General features: G+C 46.6%; 1 protein-coding gene across 2 annotated transcripts in view; it reads right to left on the reverse strand.

Annotated features, from left to right (window-relative positions):
- LOC134929462 (anterior gradient protein 3-like) overlaps positions 1-19,749 on the reverse strand; it is a 46,546-nt gene extending 26,797 nt beyond the window's left edge. Inside the window, exons 1-3 of one of the 2 annotated variants that reach the window (XM_063925080.1) lie at positions 19,532-19,749; positions 19,414-19,441; positions 368-505 (exon numbers count right to left, since the gene is read on the reverse strand). In XM_063925080.1, coding sequence (XP_063781150.1) covers positions 368-473 — 106 coding nt within the window. In that variant the 5' untranslated portion in view covers positions 474-505; positions 19,414-19,441; positions 19,532-19,749. Of the gene's footprint in view, positions 1-367; positions 506-19,238; positions 19,363-19,413; positions 19,442-19,531 lie in introns of those variants that run through there. The other variant, XM_063925081.1, reaches the window with a different exon arrangement.
- Between the last annotated feature and the right edge of the window lie 744 nt (positions 19,750-20,493).

Genomic DNA, 20,493 nt, shown 5'->3' on the forward strand with positions numbered 1-20,493 from the left:
AACAGGAATAAAGTGTCAGGATAATGGGCTTTATAGTGATGTTTTAACCATTTCCAGGCTTGCAATACCCCAAACACAGGAGAAAAGTACTATTATTATTATTATTATTATTATTATTATTATTATGGTGATGATGATGATGATGATGATGATGATGATGATGATGATTTTGAGCTATACATTATATTATACATTTATATTCCTATCACAGTGATAGGACACATTCAGATGGAATATGGTGAAATAAGAAAGAAGATGCTAAACAGTCCTCTCCTGTTGTCTATAATTTAAATCACAAACTAGTAATTAGTATCTGACTGTTCTACTAATGGGAAAATGAATGCAGTCAAAATATCAGCTACAAGACCTCTTGACAGCGTCTGTGGCGCCCGGATTTCCTTCTTAACAGCCATGGCCAAATTGGAGGAGAAGGTAAGTAGGACGAGTGACATGGCCAGCACATGGAGAGACATTATGGCTTCCGTTGCGTGTTGTCAGTGGCCTTCTGTAATTAAAAAAAAGTTATTAAAAAACAATTCGATACAGGCTAAGGGTGAGATTCAAATGATATATCACGCCCAATTTCCTTTCTAAAATGATTTCCGTTATCGCGCATATTGCGCCCAGAGTAATCAGGTTTAGCTGTGTAAAGGGTTGGGTGCCTCGCTACTCCAGGGGTAGCGAGCTGAAATAATGATACAACGTCCCTGAGGGCAGAAACAGAACGGGTGTGGAAAGGGGTGAAAAGAATTGAATCCCACCCTAAATGTCTCAGGAACAGTGAGTAAGACAGTGTTGGGTACAGAGCTGGATTTCCCACTAGGCACATGAAGCATGTACTTAGGGGCATCACTGTCTCAGAGCAGCACAGCAGTCCCCCTGCATCAGAGCTTTCCAGTTCCCCAATTCTGCCGCTGGTCTTTGGACACAGAACAAAGACTGTATCCCCATAAGGGTCCAGGGAGAGTCTTTGGAGTGCATGCATGTGCAGTCCAGGAGTCCAGAAAATTAGGAGCGTTTGCATGTGCAAGCCTGCAAAAGGCACAAAAAAAATAATTTAGCTGGAGGGGGCGGTCTTATCAGAAACCGGTGGGGGAGGGGAATGAGTATCAAGTGCCCAATAATATATAGTAGATAGTATAGATAATATAGTAGATATTTACATGGTTGTACTACCAGGAGTCCATAGAAACATGATGAATATGTGGATAAATGGTGTACAGGCCAGGAGGAACAGTCGATGAATGCATGGATTAATTGTGGGGATGCCAGGTGGTACAGTAGATCAATACATGGATGAATAGTGGGGAGGCCTTACAGAATAGTAGATCACTGCATAGATGAATGGTGGCAAGACCAGGAGGTACAGTAGGTCAATACATGGATGAATGGTGGAGAGGCCAGGAGGTACAGTAGATCAATACATGGATAATGGTGGGGAGGTCAGGAGGTACAGTAGGTAAATACATGGATAAATGGTGGCAAGGCCATAAAGTACAGAAGTTTTATACATGGATGAATGGTGGGGAGGCCAGGAGGTACAGTAGATCAATACATGGATAATGGTGGGGAGGTCAGGAGGTACAGTAGGTAAATACATGGATAAATGGTGTCAAGGCCATAAAGTACAGAAGTTTTATACACGGATGAATGGTGAGGAGGCCAAGAGGTACAGTAGGTCAATACATGGATGAATGGTGGGGAGGCCAGGAGGTACAGTAGGTAAATACATCGATAAATAGTGGGGAGGCCTTACAGTATAGTAGATCACTGCATGGATGAATGGTGGCAAGACCAGGAGGCATAGTAGGTCAATACATGGATGAATGGTGGGGAGGCCAGGAGGTACAGTAGATCAATACATGCATAATGGTGGGGAGGTCAGGAGGTACAGTAGGTAAATACATAGATAAATGGTGGCAAGGCCATAAAGTACAGAAGTTTTATACATGGATGAATGGTGAGGAGGCCAGGAGGTACAGTAGGTTAATACATGAATGAATGGTGGGGAGGCCAGGAGGTACAGTAGGTAAATACATGGATAAATGGTGGCAAGGTCATAAAGTACAGAAGTTTTATACATAGAGGAATGGTGGGGAGGCCAAGAGGTACAGTAGCTCAATGCATGAAAGAATGGTGGGGAGGCCAGGAGGTACAGTAGATCAATACATGGAGGAATGGTGGAGAGGTCAGGAGGTACAGTAGATCAATACATGGATGAATGGTGGGCAGGCCAGGCGGTACTGTCACAACTGAGGGCCTGAGCTGACGGGAGGCAGCCTCAGTTGTAGGGGCTGAGATGTACCGGAACCTGGGAGGTTGTATCAGACCCCTGGACATGTAAGTAACATGAATAATAACTGCCCGAAGGCGTGACCACGACAACTTGGATAAAAGTCAATGATGTTTATTATGACAACTCCGCAACACAGCTGCAGTAAAAGAAAACGTAAAAGTCAGCAAAGAATAAATACAGTTCCTGGGTACTACAGGATGGCAGGAGCCACAGGGCACTGGTAGTGTGAGATAGTTCTTATGATCTTCTAGATGGAAATTCCTTACCAGGCCCGACTGTAGCAATGGAGATAACCCAGGATTGTGCCAGCTGGTGTTCCAGGAAAAGCTGGGTTGCTGAAGATAAAACAGCTGCTGTGGATACTGGCTGGAACCAGACTGTTGTTAGCACGGAGTGGATACTGGCTGGAACCAGTTAAATAATAAATGAACTTGGGAGCGATGAAATATGAACTGAAATGTAGAACTTGAGAGCGGAGAAATAATAATACCGGTGGAGAGTGGTAAAGTGTAGAAAGGACACCGGCCCTTTAAGGGAAGCTGTACTCTGCTGGAAGCTGAGCTGGAAGCAGGTAATGTTGTAGCTGGAAACAGATGAATCCACAATGGATTGGAGAGTCAGGCTACACCGCAGGTGGAATGCTGGTGCGGGTCTCTATGGTGGAAGTCTTGAGACAGGAGCTGGAACCTGGAAGACAATCACAGGAGAGAGACAAACAGGAACTAGGTTTGACAACCAAAGCACTGACGCCTTCCTTGCTCAGGCACAGTGTATTTATACCTGCAGCAAGGAAGGGATTGGCTAGGCAATTATGCAGATTAACAATACTGACAGATTGGAGGAAATGATCAGCTGACAGAATCCAAGATGGCTGCGCCCATGCAGACACTTGGAGGGAAGTTTGGTTTGTAATCCATGTGGTAATGAAAACAGTAATGGCGGCGCCGGCCACTGGAGACAGGAGACGCCAGGCTGACAAGTGCACATCCAACCACGCGGACACAGCGGAGGCCGCGGCTGACGTAATCGCCACTCTGACACTCTGCATGCAGAAGCTCAGGGACGGCGGCGGAGGCCGCGGGAGACGCCATGCCAGATGTAATAAGGCGTTACTGTGACAGCGTCTCAGAGAGACAGGAGAGGATGCAGGAATGTGAACATTAGGATAACAGATGGGATCCGGTCCTGGAGCGCTGAGCCAGCCTTAGGAGGCATCTGATGGGTAAGAAATGGCGTCCAGATACCCGGATCGTGACAGCACCCCCCCCTTTAGGAGTGGCCCCAGGACACTTCTTTGGCTTTTGAGGAAACTTGGAATGGAATCTCCGGACCAAGGCAGGAGCATGGACATCAGAAGCATTGGTCCATGAACGTTCCTCAGGGCCGTAACCCTTCCAGTCAATAAGATACTGTAGTTGACCGTAACGGTGACGTGAGTCCAGGATCTTGGCCACTTCATACTCAACGCCTCGTTGAGTTTGGACTTTCGGAGTTGGAGGAAGTGAGGAATGAAACCGATTCAAGATCAGCGGTTTCAACAGGGAAACATGGAATGTCCTGGGTATTTTTAAGAAGGGAGGCAACTGGAATCTGTAAGCAACAGGATTGATGACTTGTTCAATCTTGAAAGGACCGATATAGCGAGGTGCAAACTTCATACTGGGAACTCTTAACCTCAAATTCTTCGTGGATAACCATACCCGATCACCCACCTTGAGAGCAGGAACTGCTCGACGCTTCTTATCCGCAAACTTCTTGTACCTGAACGATGCCTTGAGCAGAGCTGATCGTACGCTCTTCCAAATATTGGCAAACTGATGCAAGGTGATATCCACTGCGGGAACAGAAGTTGCTGGAAGCGGTTGGAACTCAGGAACTTTAGGGTGGAATCCAAAGTTAGTGAAGAATGGTGTTGAAGCAGATGAAGAATGATACTGGTTGTTATGACAGAACTCGGCCCAGGGAAGTAATTGAACCCAGTCATCTTGAGAGGAGGACACATAGATGCGGAGGAAGGCCTCCAAGTCCTGATTCACCCTCTCGGTTTGACCATTGGTCTGAGGATGGTAAGCCGTGGAAAACTTTAGCTTGACTTGGAGGACTTGACATAAACTTCGCCAGAATTTGGCTGTGAATTGAACTCCTCGATCTGAGATAATTTCTTCAGGAAGACCGTGGAGTCGGAAGATCTCTTGTATGAATACTTGAGCCAACTTGGAAGCTGACGGAAGACCGGTGAGAGGAATGAAGTGTGCCATCTTGGTGAACCGGTCAACTACCACCCAGATGGTATTGAACTTGTTGCACATGGGTAAGTCTGTAATGAAATCCATCGACAAGTGGGTCCATGGTCGACGGGGAACGGATAGTGGAACCAGTTGCCCCGCAGGCGACTGGCGGGATACTTTATGTTGGGCACACTTTGGGCAAGATGCAATAAACTCCAAGACGTCCTTTTTCAGAGTTGGCCACCAATAGGACCTAGAGATAAACTCCAGGGTTTTTTGGATACCTGTATGTCCGGCAAAACGGGAAGCATGGGCCCAATGCATGAGCTTCTTCCTTAGCATCGGCTTCACAAAACTTTTCCCTGATGGGGGCGTAGAGTCCATCCCTACCGTGGAGAATGCCAACGGATTTATAATAGGATGCTTGTCTGAAGACTCTGACTCATTTTCTTGCTCCCATGAGCGGGAAAGGGCATCGGCCTTGCGATTCTGAGAGCCCGGACAGAACTGGAGTTTAAAGTCGAACCTGGAAAAGAAAAGTGCCCATCTGGCCTGACGAGGGTTGAGACATTGTGCGCCCTTCAGGTATAAAAGGTTCTTGTGGTCTGTAAGTATGGTGATTGAATGAGAAGCTCCCTCCAACAGATACCTCCACTCTTCTAGAGCGAGCTTGATGGCTAGCAACTCCTGGTCGCCAATGGCATAGTTGCGCTCAGCTGGGGAGAACTTCCGGGAGAAGAAACTGCAAGGGTGTAAATGGCCATCTTTAGCCCTCTGAGATAACACCGCTCCTACTCCAACGGAGGAGGCATCCACCTCTAAGATGAAAGGAGAGTCGATGTCAGGCTGTTTCAGAACAGGCGCAGAGATGAACCTTTGTTTTAAAAGATGAAATGCTTGCATGGCTTCTTCAGACCACTTGGACGGGTTAGCACCCTTCTTAGTGAAAGCAGTAATAGGCGCCACAATGGTGGAAAAGTCTCGTATAAACTTTCGGTAATAGTTGGCGAACCCTAAGAACCTCTGGACCCCTTTGAGGGTTAAGGGTACCGGCCAATTTTGGATTGCTTGTAGTTTCTCAGGATCCATCTCTAGTCCGGAACCGGACACAATGTACCCTAGAAACGGAATGGACTTGACTTCAAAGACGCATTTTTCTAATTTGCAATAGAGATGATTGACACGGAGACGGGACAGAACCTCTTTAACCCAAAAACGATGTTCCTCTAAATCGTTGGCAAAAATGAGGATATCGTCTAGATAGACCACGACATGACGGTATAGAATGTCTCTGAAGATCTCATTGACAAAATGCTGGAAGACAGCTGGAGCATTGCTCAATCCGAAGGGCATGACGAGGTACTCATAATGTCCGTCACGGGTGTTAAAGGCGGTCTTCCACTCGTCACCCTCACGGATCCGGATGAGATTGTATGCACCTCGCAAGTCCAGCTTTGTAAAGATGGTAGCTCCGCTAACTCTGTCAAAGAGCTCAGTAATCAGGGGTAAAGGATAACGGTTCTTGATGGTAATGTCGTTCAAACCTCTGTAGTCGATGCACGGCCGCAGACCACCATCTTTCTTTTTTACAAAAAAGAAGCCTGCGCCGGCTGGAGAAGAAGAAGGTCGAATGAACCCCTTTGCTAGGTTCTCTTTAATATATTCCTCCATAGAATGCGTCTCAGGCAGAGACAACAGATAAGTTCGGCCTCGAGGTGGAACCTTCCCTGGAACGAGATCAATCGGACAGTCCCATTCTCTATGAGGAGGAAGGATATCAGCAGAAGCTTTACTGAACACATCCGTGAAATCTTGATATGGAGGAGGTGGAACATCAGACGACCTGGGGGAGGAAGAACAGACAGGCAATACTTTAAACAAACATGTCTCAGCACAGGAGGAACCCCATGCCAGGATTTGCGTAGTCGTCCAATCAATTGTAGGATTGTGAAGACGGAGCCATGGAAGGCCCAGGACCACAGGATGTGTGGCTCTTGGAATCACTAAAAAAGAAATAAGTTCGGAATGAAGAACTCCCACTCTCAGACGAACTGGTAGAGTCCTTAAAGAAATGACTGCATCAAAAATTTTGCTGCCATCCACGGCAGTTAAAGAAATGGACGAAGGAAGTCTCTCGGTGGGTAGGGACCACCGTTTAACATAGGCTTCGGTAATAAAGTTCCCAGCTGCTCCGGAATCAAGGAGGGCAATGACGTTCCGATAACGTTGAGCAACTTGAAGCGAGACTGGGAGATTACAATCTTGAGGAGATGGAGAGGAGATCATTACTCCTAGCCGGCCCTCTCCTTGGCGAGCTAGGATTTGGAGTTTCCCGGACGTTTGGGACAGGCATTAATGGTGTGAGACGGAGCTGCACAATAGAGACAGAGAAACTCGGAGAGACGTCTTCGGCGCTCAGCAGGAGTTAAACGGGAACGACCAAGTTGCATGGGCTCATCTTTAGATGGTGACAGTTGACGAGGAGGAGGAGCAGAAGATTTTGGAGCAGATGATCTTCCACGCTCAGTTGCTCTCTCTCTGAAACGTAAATCAACTTTCGTGCAGAGTGAGATTAGCTCATCTAACTTAGAAGGTAAGTCTCTGGTAGCTAACTCATCTTTAATACGCTCAGATAAGCCATGCCAGAATGCAGCATACAGGGCCTCGTCGTTCCATGCCAGTTCGGATGCCAGGATCTGGAACTGTATCAGATATTGTCCTACAGTACGTGACCCCTGGCGTAAACGGAGAATCTCGGATGAAGCTGAGGTTACCCGGCCTGGCTCGTCGAAGATGCGCCTGAATGTTGACACGAAGGCAGTGTAGGAAGATAGCAGGGTGTCGGACCTCTCCCATAACGGTGATGCCCAATCAAGGGCTGAGCCACTGAGAAGAGAAATAATGTAGGCAATTTTTGTACGGTCACTGGGAAAATTGCCAGGTTGTAGCTCAAACTGAATCTCACACTGGTTGAGAAATCCCCTGCAGAATCTTGGAGATCCGTCAAATTTTGCTGGCGTTGGAAGATGAAGACGTGGAGCAGAAATGGGTAAGGTGGGTGGGGTTATAGCTGGAGTCACTGTGGTTGACGCACCAGACGCGCCTGATCCACGGAGAGTTGTCTGAATCCCATCCAGCCGAGTAGAGAGATCCTGGAGACAGCGGATGATGTGGCCCTGTGCAGCCTCCTGATGTTCTAGTCGGGCTGCCAGTTCTTGCATCGGCCTGGCCGCTTGATCCTGGTCTCCGGCTGGATTCATTAGGTCAGTGCTTACTGTCACAACTGAGGGCCTGAGCTGACGGGAGGCAGCCTCAGTTGTAGGGGCTGAGATGTACCGGAACCTGGGAGGTTGTATCAGACCCCTGGACATGTAAGTAACATGAATAATAACTGCCCGAAGGCGTGACCACGACAACTTGGATAAAAGTCAATGATGTTTATTATGACAACTCCGCAACACAGCTGCAGTAAAAGAAAACGTAAAAGTCAGCAAAGAATAAATACAGTTCCTGGGTACTACAGGATGGCAGGAGCCACAGGGCACTGGTAGTGTGAGATAGTTCTTATGATCTTCTAGATGGAAAGTCCTTACCAGGCCCGACTGTAGCAATGGAGATAACCCAGGATTGTGCCAGCTGGTGTTCCAGGAAAAGCTGGGTTGCTGAAGATAAAACAGCTGCTGTGGATACTGGCTGGAACCAGACTGTTGTTAGCACGGAGTGGATACTGGCTGGAACCAGTTAAATAATAAATGAACTTGGGAGCGATGAAATATGAACTGAAATGTAGAACTTGAGAGCGGAGAAATAATAATACCGGTGGAGAGTGGTAAAGTGTAGAAAGGACACCGGCCCTTTAAGGGAAGCTGTACTCTGCTGGAAGCTGAGCTGGAAGCAGGTAATGTTGTAGCTGGAAACAGATGAATCCACAATGGATTGGAGAGTCAGGCTACACCGCAGGTGGAATGCTGGTGCGGGTCTCTATGGTGGAAGTCTTGAGACAGGAGCTGGAACCTGGAAGACAATCACAGGAGAGAGACAAACAGGAACTAGGTTTGACAACCAAAGCACTGACGCCTTCCTTGCTCAGGCACAGTGTATTTATACCTGCAGCAAGGAAGGGATTGGCTAGGCAATTATGCAGATTAACAATACTGACAACAGATTGGAGGAAATGATCAGCTGACAGAATCCAAGATGGCTGCGCCCATGCAGACACTTGGAGGGAAGTTTGGTTTGTAATCCATGTGGTAATGAAAACAGTAATGGCGGCGCCGGCCACTGGAGACAGGAGACGCCAGGCTGACAAGTGCACATCCAACCACGCGGACACAGCGGAGGCCGCGGCTGACGTAATCGCCACTCTGACACTCTGCATGCAGAAGCTCAGGGACGGCGGCGGAGGCCGCGGGAGACGCCATGCCAGATGTAATAAGGCGTTACTGTGACAGCGTCTCAGAGAGACAGGAGAGGATGCAGGAATGTGAACATTAGGATAACAGATGGGATCCGGTCCTGGAGCGCTGAGCCAGCCTTAGGAGGCATCTGATGGGTAAGAAATGGCGTCCAGATACCCGGATCGTGACAGGTACAGTACATCAATACACGGATGAATAGTGGGGAGTCCAGGAGGTGCAGTAGATCAATAAACAGATGAGTGGTGGGGGGAACAAGGAGGACCAAACAGTTTATGTAGTGCTATAGAGGAAAAATACAAAACTATAACCTGACATAATAATGGCATCATGACTGTCATTACTATGGTACAGTACTAAGTCTAACAAACAAACAATGAAGTAGGTATGGGATGACTTCCTATGTCTTGGCAACAAATGTAAAAGTCAAGGGGTGAGCATATGTATTTAGGGGGTCATTCTGACCCATTTGCACGCTGCTGTTTTTCGCAGTGGTGCAAATGGGTCGGTACTGCGCATGCGCGACGGCCACAATGCGCAGGCGCATTGTTGCCCAGCGATGGCCGTCACTGGGCAATGACAAGAAGACCGAAGAAAGCGATCGCTACCGCGATCGCAAGAAGATTGACAGGAGGAAGGCGTTCCGGGGCGTCAACTGAACGTTTTCTGGGAGTGGTGTGGCGATCGCAGGCATGTCCAGGCATTTGGAGGGCGGATGTCTGATGTCAATTCCGGGACCTGCAACGCTGGAATAATCGCACAGGGTAAGTAACTTTTACCCTAGTCTAGTTCTACTCAAAAACTTTTTTTGCATAGCAGGGCTGCACAAGTGTTTGCAGACTTGCTATGCAAAAAAACCCTCCCCCATAGGCGGCGTATAGTTGATCGCACGGGCAGCAAAAAGTTGGAATGACCTCCTTAGTGTCCCTGAAAGGGAGTAGGAGAAATCAGATGAGGCCCTGGAACCAAGGATTGTGCTAGGGATAAAACATGAAGGAGAGCCCTGTCCATGAGAGCTTACATGTTAAGTGGAGTGGAGAACTTTTGCAGAGTAAACTGGGGAGAAGCATAGGAGAGGGAGGGAGCAGTGGATAATTCAGAAAAAGTATGGTAGGCTGTAATGAAGAGGTGTGGTTTTTATTGCCAGCTTAAAGCTGAAAAGATTGGGGGATAGTCTGACTTGGTGAGGTAGTGAGTTCCAGAAAAGGGGGGCTGACCAGACATAGTCTTGGACAATAGATCACTATATGAATGAATGCTGGAGAGGCTATGAGGAGCAGTAAATGAATGCATTGATGATGGTTGGGAAGCCAGGAGGAACAGTAGATGAATGCATGGATGGAGGTTGGGAAGCTATGAGGAGCAGTAGATGAACGCATGGATGATAGTTGGGATGCCAGGAGGAACAGTAGAGAAATGAGTGGATGATGATTGGGAGGCCAGGAGGAACAGTAGATAAATGCTTGGATGATTGTTGGGTGGCCAGGAGGAACAGTAGATAAATGCATGGATGATTGTTGGGAGGCCAGGAGGAACAGTAGATAAATGCATGGATGATTGTTGGGAGGCCAGGAGGAACAGTAGATAAATGCATGGATGATTGTTGGGAGGCCAGGAGGAACAGTAGATAAATGCATGGATGATTGTTGGGAGGCCATGAGGAACAGTAGATAAATGCATGGATGATTGTTGGGTGGCCAGGAGGAACAGTAGATAAATGCATGGATGATTGTTGGGAGGCAAGGAGGAACAGTAGATAAATGCATGGATGATTGTTTGGAGGCCAGGAGGAACAAGAGATAAATGCATGGATGATTGTTGGGAGGCCAGGAGAAACGGTAGATGAATGTATGGATGAAGGTTGGGAGGCCAGGAGGAACGGTAGATGAATACATGGATGATGGTTCGGAGGACAGAAGAAACGGTAGATGAATGTATGGATGAAGTTTAGGAGGCCTGGAAGAACAGTAGATGAATGCATGGTAAAGTACTAGATAAATACATGGATGAATGGTGGGGAGACTAGGAACAATAGTAAATGAATGCATGGATGAAGTGTCAGGAGGAACAGTTTCTGCATGCACTGCACTGACGCGAGGAGGAATAATACTACATGATAGAGCTGTCAGCCGCGCAGAAAGAACATTGGCAAAATGTTGTATGGATAGTGGGAAGGACAAGACAGAAGCTGGAAATCATTACCAACCTATTGCATTCCACCAGTAATACATTTACTCTTTATGAAAAAAAAAATGTTAGAAACTATTTACAACAAATGAACATTAATGACATAAATGAAAAGGGTCTAGTTAAGATTCTTTGCATTTGTTATCACTGGGTTGGGTATGAAATGTCGGCAGTCATACTATCTACATTCATCACGTTGACATGAGCATGTTGACATGGTAATAATAATATTGATATTGACCCGGTTTGAAAGTTTAACCTTATAGGTGTTTACAATTGATACAGTGGACGTTTAGCCAGCATTGATAGTTACTTATAATTCATTTCACCTTTATAGCTATTATTACTATAGACGATCATACATATTTTTAAATATATTGTGCACGTTATTATGTTAGCAATAGATTGCTTTAATACTTTTCGGATGGAATGCCGGCAGTCATGTGATAGGCGCTGAAATTTCGACACCATTCGGGAGACTGGCGGTGGAACACCGACAGCCGACATCCTGAAGGTAAGTATTGGGGTACAGGCTAGTGTCAGAGCCCGGGGGGGGGGGGGGGGCGGGGTAGGTTTAGGCACTAGAGGGGTTAAGCACTGGGGAAGGGGGGGGGGGGGTTAGCTATAGCCACCACCCTCAAGGGTTTCCCATAGTCGCCACCTCCATAGGGTTAGCCATAGCTTCCCCCTCCCTGATGATTAGGGGACAGGGACGGGGGACGGTAAATATACTTATCCCCTCCAATTTCGGGATCTTTACTGTTGGGATGACGCTGTCGGTCATGTGACTGCCGGCATCTAGACCAGCAGTGTTACATACCGAACCCTTTAACACATGTTCAGTGATTGTTTATATAGTTTATTTTATATTATATGTGTCTTGATTGATGTTTTTTTCCACCATGTCAAACCCTTAATGGTTCTATAAGCGCAGTCCCTTATTTATACAAGTGGTAGCACTGCACACACCTTGAACCCAAGCACCTCCACACAACATATCTGTAACATTTCCCTTACACAGCAATCAGGACTGGGAGCTACACAGCATTCTTGCCCATATACTGTAGATCAATCACAGCCGTGGTTTGGATTCCAGTGTTGTTGTGTCTACAAGGCATAATATAGTATTGCGTTGTTCTTGACCTTTTCCTTTAAATATTCTAGATTCTCTTCTCCGTAGACTGAGGCTACCACCCTCACTATTCTATTGTCTTCTCTCCATTACACTGTCCCCTCCTTTGTTACAAGTTTTTTCTCCTCCTAACCTTGCATCGTATTGTCCTCCTATGTTCTCCACAATGTATAATGTTATTACATAGAAACGTAGATAGGAACCACTTGGCCCATCCAGTCTGCCCCTTTTTTTTTTAAACCATATTGTTACCGCAAACCCTAATGACTCAAGGGGGGTACACACAGAGAGATCAGTGCTTAAATTCTAAGCAACCTGACTAGATTGCTTAGAAGTTAAGCACGGATCTCTACGTGTGTATCTCCTACAGCGATAGCGATGCGCGGTCCCGCATGTCGCTATCGCCCATGCTAGATTGGCACAATCTAGCAGGTCGCTCATTTCACCACTGGGTGAAATGAGCGCCCCTCCCGTCGCTCAGCACACATCGCACTGTGCCGTGCGGGGGGGGGGGGGGGGGGTAGGGGGGGAATGTGTGCTGAGCGGTCAGATAGATCGCTCAGCACACATCTCTGGGGAAATCTCCCCGTCAGTACTGACCTTTATACAGTGGCATCATTACTTTCTGCTGATTCCTCTTCCTATGTAACCAAGCATCTGACTAGCCTTCCTCATTGCTTTCTTACATTGCTTACCTGCCTTTAAGTCACCTGAAATAGTGACTCCTAGATCCCTTTCCTCCTCAGTAGTTTCCAGTATAGTTTGTCACGGACCTGGGTTGAGAGGGTTGAGAACTCAGGGTTTCTTCCGATGGTCGGGTGGAAGAACCGTAGTTGGGTCGAAATAGAGACGGTCGGATGTAGGTCTTCCTCATGCAAGACTAATAGAGAACAGAGTCCATGAACAATGCTGGATGCACTGAATGAGAAATGAAACGAAGACTCGAGAATGGTGCTGGAGAAGTAAATGATGACTTGAGAACAATGCTGAAGAACACTGAACGAAGAGATGAGTGATGACTTGAGAGCGACGCTGAAGAACACTGACCGAAGGGGTGAGAGATGACTTAAAAATGATGCTGAAGAACACTGAACGAAGAGATGAGTGATGACTTGTGAACGATGATGAAGAACACTGGACGAAGAGATGAATGATGACTGGAGAACGATGCTGAAGAACACTGGACGAAGACACGAGTGGCCTGGTGTCTGCAAGCTGAGAGACACACAAGAAGCGCTGGCAGCACCGGAGTCTGTGAGCCGAGAGACACACTTGTGAACCGGAAGCACTGGAGACTGCGGGCTGAGAGTCACACTTGTATACTGGTAGCACTGGAGACTGCGGGCTGAGAGTCACACTTGTATACTGGTAGCACTGGAGTCTGCAAGCTGAGAGACACACTTGAATGCTGGAAGCAATGGAGTCTGTGAGCTTGAGAGACACTCGTGAATGCTGAAAGCACTGGAGCGACTTGTCTCCTTTTAAACTTCCCGCTGTCTTCTCATTGGCGGAGGGGCGGTGTTGACGTCACCAGCCCCATCGCCCCCACGTGGACGGACATGGCGGTGCCCACGGAGCTGAGGACCGTCGGCGGCAGCGTCTCCTGCACTCCGGGAGCCAGGAGCCGGCGGGAGAAGTGGACTCCCCGGAGACCAGCGCACCCGAATGGGTAAGCGCGGCGGCCGCCGCTGCGCGGCCGTGACATAGTGCCATTAATACTATATTTAGCCTTTGGATTTTTGAGACTCAAGTGCATAATTTAGCATTTTTTGGTATTAAACTGTAATAGCCACGTTTCCTCTAGTCTACCTAGATCCTCAATCATTTGTTTTACCCCACCTGGTGTGTCTACCCTGTTGCAAACCTTTGTGTCATCTGCAAAAAGGCATACTTTCCCTTTAATGCCATTTGCAATGTCACCAAAAAAAGATATTAAAAAGCACTGGTCCAAGTACAGATCTCTGGGGTACTCCACTGGTAACATTTCCCTCCTGTGAATGCACTCCATTTACCACAACTCTCTGTTTTCTATCCTGCAACCAAGATCTTATCCATTCGGTCGTCTTAGTATCCAGTACCAGTCTGCGATGTGGAACAGTGTGAAAAGCCTTACTAAAGTGTAGATATGCTATATCCACGGCTCCACCTTTATCCATCACTGTAGTCACACAGTCAAAAAAAGTCAAAAAGGTTTGTTTGACATGATCTACCCCCTTTATTATACGGACATTGTTTGTACCAGATCCCCCTCGTCTGATGCTTAGGATGGAAAGGTAGGTTGAGTGGTTTAGTTTTTATACCACAATAAAATATATAATACATGTTATATACACACTCGCAAAAGTAGGCAAGTCTGGCGGAGGCTGGCTGTTATCACTTGTGTCGGCCACTTCCCGAGTGACGTGGGCGTTCTGGACAGCTTGATGATGTGATTCTTGCAGAATCACATCACTGTCATACCGCCCTCTGGCTTAAGATGACGGGAATTGCTGTCTATGCAGGGGGTGGGGCACAATGACGCTATAAAGAGGCAACACTCATTGCACTGCCACCTGGCTACATCATACCCGGGATTTCCCATCTGCCTGTCACCAGCCAGGATATCAGCAACTATGTCAAGTAGGGTAGTTTTATCAAATGTTGGAGAGAGATTACGTGGAGAAGCGATGATTGGTCGGTACTTTATCTCTCTCCAAGGTTGAAAAGAATAGATAAATAGCTACAAAAACACCTATTTGCCTGAAAACTAATACAATAAACTACTTTAAGGACAAATAAGCATTTTTTTTATAGCTGAAATAATTTTTAATGGAACATGGTGAAATGTATTACCCATTCTTTCACAGATGCGTTCAAGAACATTTACCAGTGGTTCTCAAACTTGGTCCAGAGGGCACTCTAACAGTCCAGGTTTTAAGGATAGCCATGCTTAAGCGCAGGTGAGTTAATTAGTACCTTAGTTTTATTATACCATTTGTGCACAGGCATAGATATTCTGAGAACCGGAACCAGGGGCGTTTCTAGAGAGGACGGGACCCGTGTGCAGACTCCGTGTGTGGGCCCCCTCCTCTCCCGTAGCCGGCCGCCGCTGCTGTTAGCGTTGATAGCGCTCTGTAGACTCTGACAGTGTGCCAGCGTCTCTAGTGCGTAGTGCGCTAGCAGAGGCGGTGACGGCTACGGGAGAGGAGTCACCGATGGACGCCGGAAAGGAAAGGTAAGTATAGAAGAAATGGGTGCAGTGTGTGCGGTGTGGGCCCCCTCTGGACGCAGGGGCCCGTGTGCACCGCACACACTGCACACATTATAGCTACACCAGTGACCGGAACTGTTGTTAGGGTGCCTTGTGTACAGGGGATGCAGTCAAAACGCCGGCTGTTGGGATCCCTGCGTTCAGGACACTGATTCCGGAATCCCGACAGCTGGCATTTTACAGACGGACTGAATCCCGACCACCCCGCCGTAATTCCCACTCGGTTGGTGGGTCCATGCCACAAACTGAGTGGAAATAGAACCTGTGGCGAGCGAAGCTCCTTATGGCGGTATACCGGCAGACGGGAACCGCTTTCGATATACTAACAGCTGGCATCCCGTCTGCTAGTATGCCGTAAACACAGTAATTAAACACCATCTCCCTTCCCAAATGCAGAGTTTACCCCCAGTGAGATTATGAGAATAGTGGTATGCATAGAACCATAGCATCTGACGGCAGATAAGAACCACTTGGCCCATCTAGTCTGCCCAGGTACACAGTCACACACACAATAGGGTTAGTTTTTGTCAGGAGCCAGTTAACCTACCTGTATATTTTTGGATTGTGGGAGGAAAGCAAAGGATCTGTACCCACGCAAGTATGGGGAAAACATACAAACTCCACACAGTTCAGATCATGGTGGGAATCAAACCCATACCACAGTACTGTGAAGCATTAATGCTAACCATTACACCAACTGTGCTGACCCACAAACGCTGGTACTCTGATGCTGCAATGGTAACATTCAGCTAGTACTCTGCTTATTAACTTGAATATCTTAACGTTTTTGTTTTTTCCTCCTATTTTTGAATAGTGACTTGGGGGGTCTATTTACTAAGTCGCTGCTTCTTGGTGTGGTTAAGCCGAAACACCACACATTTTGTTATTAGAAGAATCGCCCTCTTACAGTTCAGCTGTACAAGCAGCCTCTTAGAATAAACACTTAATACCTTAATGACTGTATAATATATAAATACACATATTAGAGGAAAATCCTCTTGGTTGCTTGGTTCATATTTAGTCATTTTGTTTCCAACTTATATTGTCACTGTCACGCAACGTTCCCAGGGTCTTCATCCCGGTCTCATATTGCAACTTTCAAACAATCTATTCACTATTCCGTGTACTGAGGATACATTTCTCATTGTAAAGGACTATTTCACGCTGCTGAAAACTGAGCTACAAGAGGAAATGAATCATGAATGTGAATAGATTGTTATTAAACTCAGCTTTTAAAGTACAAGGAAAAGTTTCAATTATATAGCACTATGGTGATCATTCTGAGTTGTTCGCTCGCTATCTGCTTTTAGCAGCATTGCACACGCTAGGCCGCCACCCTCTGGGAGTGTATCTTAGCTTAGCAGAATAGCGAACGAAAGATTAGCAGAATTGCGAATAGAAAATTCTTAGCAGTTTCTGAGTAGCTCCAGATCTACTCCTAGATTGGGATCAGCTCGGTCCGTTTAGTTCCTGGTTTGACGTCACAAACACGCCCTGCGTTCGGCCAGCCACTCCCCCGTTTCTCCAGACACTCCCGCGTTTTTCCCTGACACGCCTGCGTTTTTTAGCACACTCCCGGAAAACGCTCAGTTACCACCCAGAAACGCCCCTTTCCTGTCAATCACTCACCGATCAGCAGTGCGACTGAAAAGCGCCGCACGAACACCAGCAAATCTACTAAGTTATGTGTAAAATAACTTAGCGCATGCGCTGTGTGTACCATGCGCATGCGCATTTAGCAACAAATCGCAGCATAGCGAAAATCTGCAACGAGCGAACAACTCGGAATGACCACCTATGTCTTGTGTAGACTGATCAATCTATTTGAACTTCGTATTTTAAAATAAACACTTTTTTTTGTAACATTTTGCTTCAATGATGACGTGCTTGTTTATTTAAAACAAAAAATCTGTGCAAAGCCAACCAATTATTCCATAATCTCACAGTATAATATTTTACAGGTGTCTTCCCTGAGTTCACCTTTCTGATGTTATGAAGGATATTTAATTTTATATACAGCAAGACAACCTCTATGTGTGGTAATGAATGCAGGTCTATAAAGAAATCGGGCCTGACGCCAAGGCTGTAACTTAGGGGTGTGCGAGCTGGGTATAAGGCTAAGGAGTAGACACTGTCCATGCCTTAGTGACACCCAGTGTTGTACTAGGGCGTGAAGGGCCCCTGGGGGAATGTAGTGATAAGGACCCACGCCCGTTCATGGCCCTGGTCTGCGGAGTAACTGACCCACTGATAGAATTACAAAGTATTATTTAAGTGCACGGTCTGGAACCTGACCCATAAAGAAAGAGGAGGGGCCCTCCAGCAATGGGGCCCACTGGAGATGTCCCCTGTAACCCCGTGGTCCAGTCCAACTCTGGTGGCACCTGTATTTGGCTGGTGGGGAACCTGCTGCCCGGAAAACCACCCTCATGCGTCCTTATGACGAGCCCCACACTCGGCTTCCTGGTTCCTGCCCCCTCTTTGTGATGTCATGATGTCACATGTGCGGGGTGGTGGGGCTGGTCCAGGGTGCATTAGTACCTTGCTATGGCTCTGGCTGATTCAGGATGGATGGAACTCAGATGTATGTTGCTACTGAACTGCGTGCCAGGAGAAGTGCAATATATTCACCTGTATGCAGTAGAGAAGGCCGTCGACCATTGATGAATCAAAATCATAGATGGGCGATGCCTGATGTCAAATACTTTTGCCATAGATGGGGAGAGGAGAACCAAATGGTTTCCCACCATCAATGGTATAGAACCGTGCGCACAGCGTTTATTTACTGGAGACAGTAGGGCTGGGGCATGCCAGCAGCTCACAGAGCTCTAGGCATGCCGCTCTAAGTGATGAAATTGGGAGGCGGAGCTTGTGAATGCATCATCCCCATGAATCTCCATGAAGCCATGTCCCCTTTTCCTGAGGCCATGCCCCCTTTTCGGGCGCGGGAAGTCCCGACTCCCACTTTGTCGATATTGGGAGATATGCTTTCACTCACTTTGCAAATATATCCTCCTGCAACCCGCCAATGCAAGACCGTGGCGGCACATGGACTGTGCGACTTACATATAAGCGCAATAGCAAAATATCGCTACACTGCATATAACGTCGACATTGCGCCCATCTGTGAATCAGGCCCTTGACCATTAACTGAATGTCACTGCATGTTTTCATGGGTTCCAGTCAATGGATAGACAGTCAATATGTCAACCACATATAGTCGACTTGCAATAGGTCAACAGGTCAAAAAAGTTGACATGACAGTGGTCGACACACAAATGGTCGACACAGGTTTTCCCCCCAGTTTTTTTCCAGCTTTTGCTTCATTTTCCATTCACGTGGACACATATTGGGAATAGTAACCTGTACCAAGCGCAGCGGTAGCGGAGCAAGTCACCTCGTGAAATTGACAAAATTTGACCCCAAAAACTTGTGGTGACCTTTTCTTGTGTCGACCATTTTCATGTTGACCTTAGACACAGTTGACATTTTCGTGGTCGACCTTATGGAGTCTACTTATTGACTGTATCATTTTAAATATGGAAAACAACAACAACAATAATAATAATACATTGTAAAATTCCTATTAGAGATTCACCTGGTATATAACTGAATTTAGACTGCGCTTAGAACAACAGTGGTGTCTATATATAAACCAGCAGAAAATAGCAGACAAGCTACTGTATGTACATACATTCTCAGGTATCAGTACACTGCGGATATCACCCACCAGATATATCAGGATACCTGTGCTTCTCCAAGCTGTAGAACCGCAAGGATTGCTTGAGTATAAGTATGTCAGCTGTTAACGTTATAAATGCATGGGCAAAACATAGGCAGATATCCATTCATTTGCTTTGGAAAAAAAAGAGAGAATGAAATAGAGAACAGAAAAGTTGACTTACATTGGGCGAGTCTGCAATCACACAGCCTCTGTACAAAGATAAGACATGAGTTTTATAGGCGTACATTGGACAGGTAAACCGCACCTTTCTGCAGCTATGGCAACAAGGAAATAGTTACCTGTAAAAAAAAAAGGGTGAAGCTTAAATTCTCTTTTAACTTTTTTTTCTTTCTGGTCTCATTTGTTCTTGTTAGTTCTCATGGCAGAAGACTGACTCCACTCTTCCGTAGCCTGGATCACGTATCACTAAATTAGAACACAAGAAAAAGGCCCCTGTGTGTGTTTCGCCCGGACAACCAGGGGCTGGGGTAGTCTTAGTGAAAAGTGAGACCAGCGAGGAAAGTTGGAATTGTATGCGTCTATTGTCTAACGTCAGTTGTCCCTGCATCGCTGGAGCCTAGAGCTTAAATGATACATACTTGTTATCTTGTATTAAGAAACATAAATTAAAAAATACATATATCTTCACACAACACATTGTCGGAGCGATGACACGGAACGCTATTTGAGCCAGGAGAATTCTTTGGCGAGGATTTTAGCCTGCGTTCACTAAGGGGGTAATTCAGACCTGATCGTAGCAGCAAATTTTTTAGCAGTTGGGCAAAACCATGTGCACTGCAGGGGAGGCAGATATAACATGTGCAGAGAGAGTTAGATTTGGGTGGGTTATTTTGTTTCTGTGCAGGGTAAATACTGGCTGCTTTATTTTTACACTGCAATTTAGATTGCAGATTGAACTCACCACACCCAAATCTATCTCTCTCTGCACATGTTATATCTGTCCCCCCTGCAGTGCACATGGTTTTGCCCAACTGCTAAAAAAGTTCCTGCTGCGATCAACTTGAAATTACCCCCCATGTGCACTGCGGGGGGGCAGATATAACATGTGCAGAGAGAGTTAGATTTGGGTGAGGTGTGTTCAGACTGAAATCTAAATTGCAGTGTAAAAATAAAGCAGCCAGTATTTACCCTGCACAGAAACAAAATAATAACCCACCCAAATCTAACTCTCTCTGCACATGTTACATCTGCCCCACCAGCAGTGCACATGGTTTTGCCCAACTGCTAACACATTTGCTGC

Source organism: Pseudophryne corroboree, chromosome 5, assembly GCF_028390025.1.
Source record: "Pseudophryne corroboree isolate aPseCor3 chromosome 5, aPseCor3.hap2, whole genome shotgun sequence".
In the NCBI taxonomy this organism is placed as follows: Eukaryota; Metazoa; Chordata; class Amphibia; order Anura; family Myobatrachidae; genus Pseudophryne; species Pseudophryne corroboree.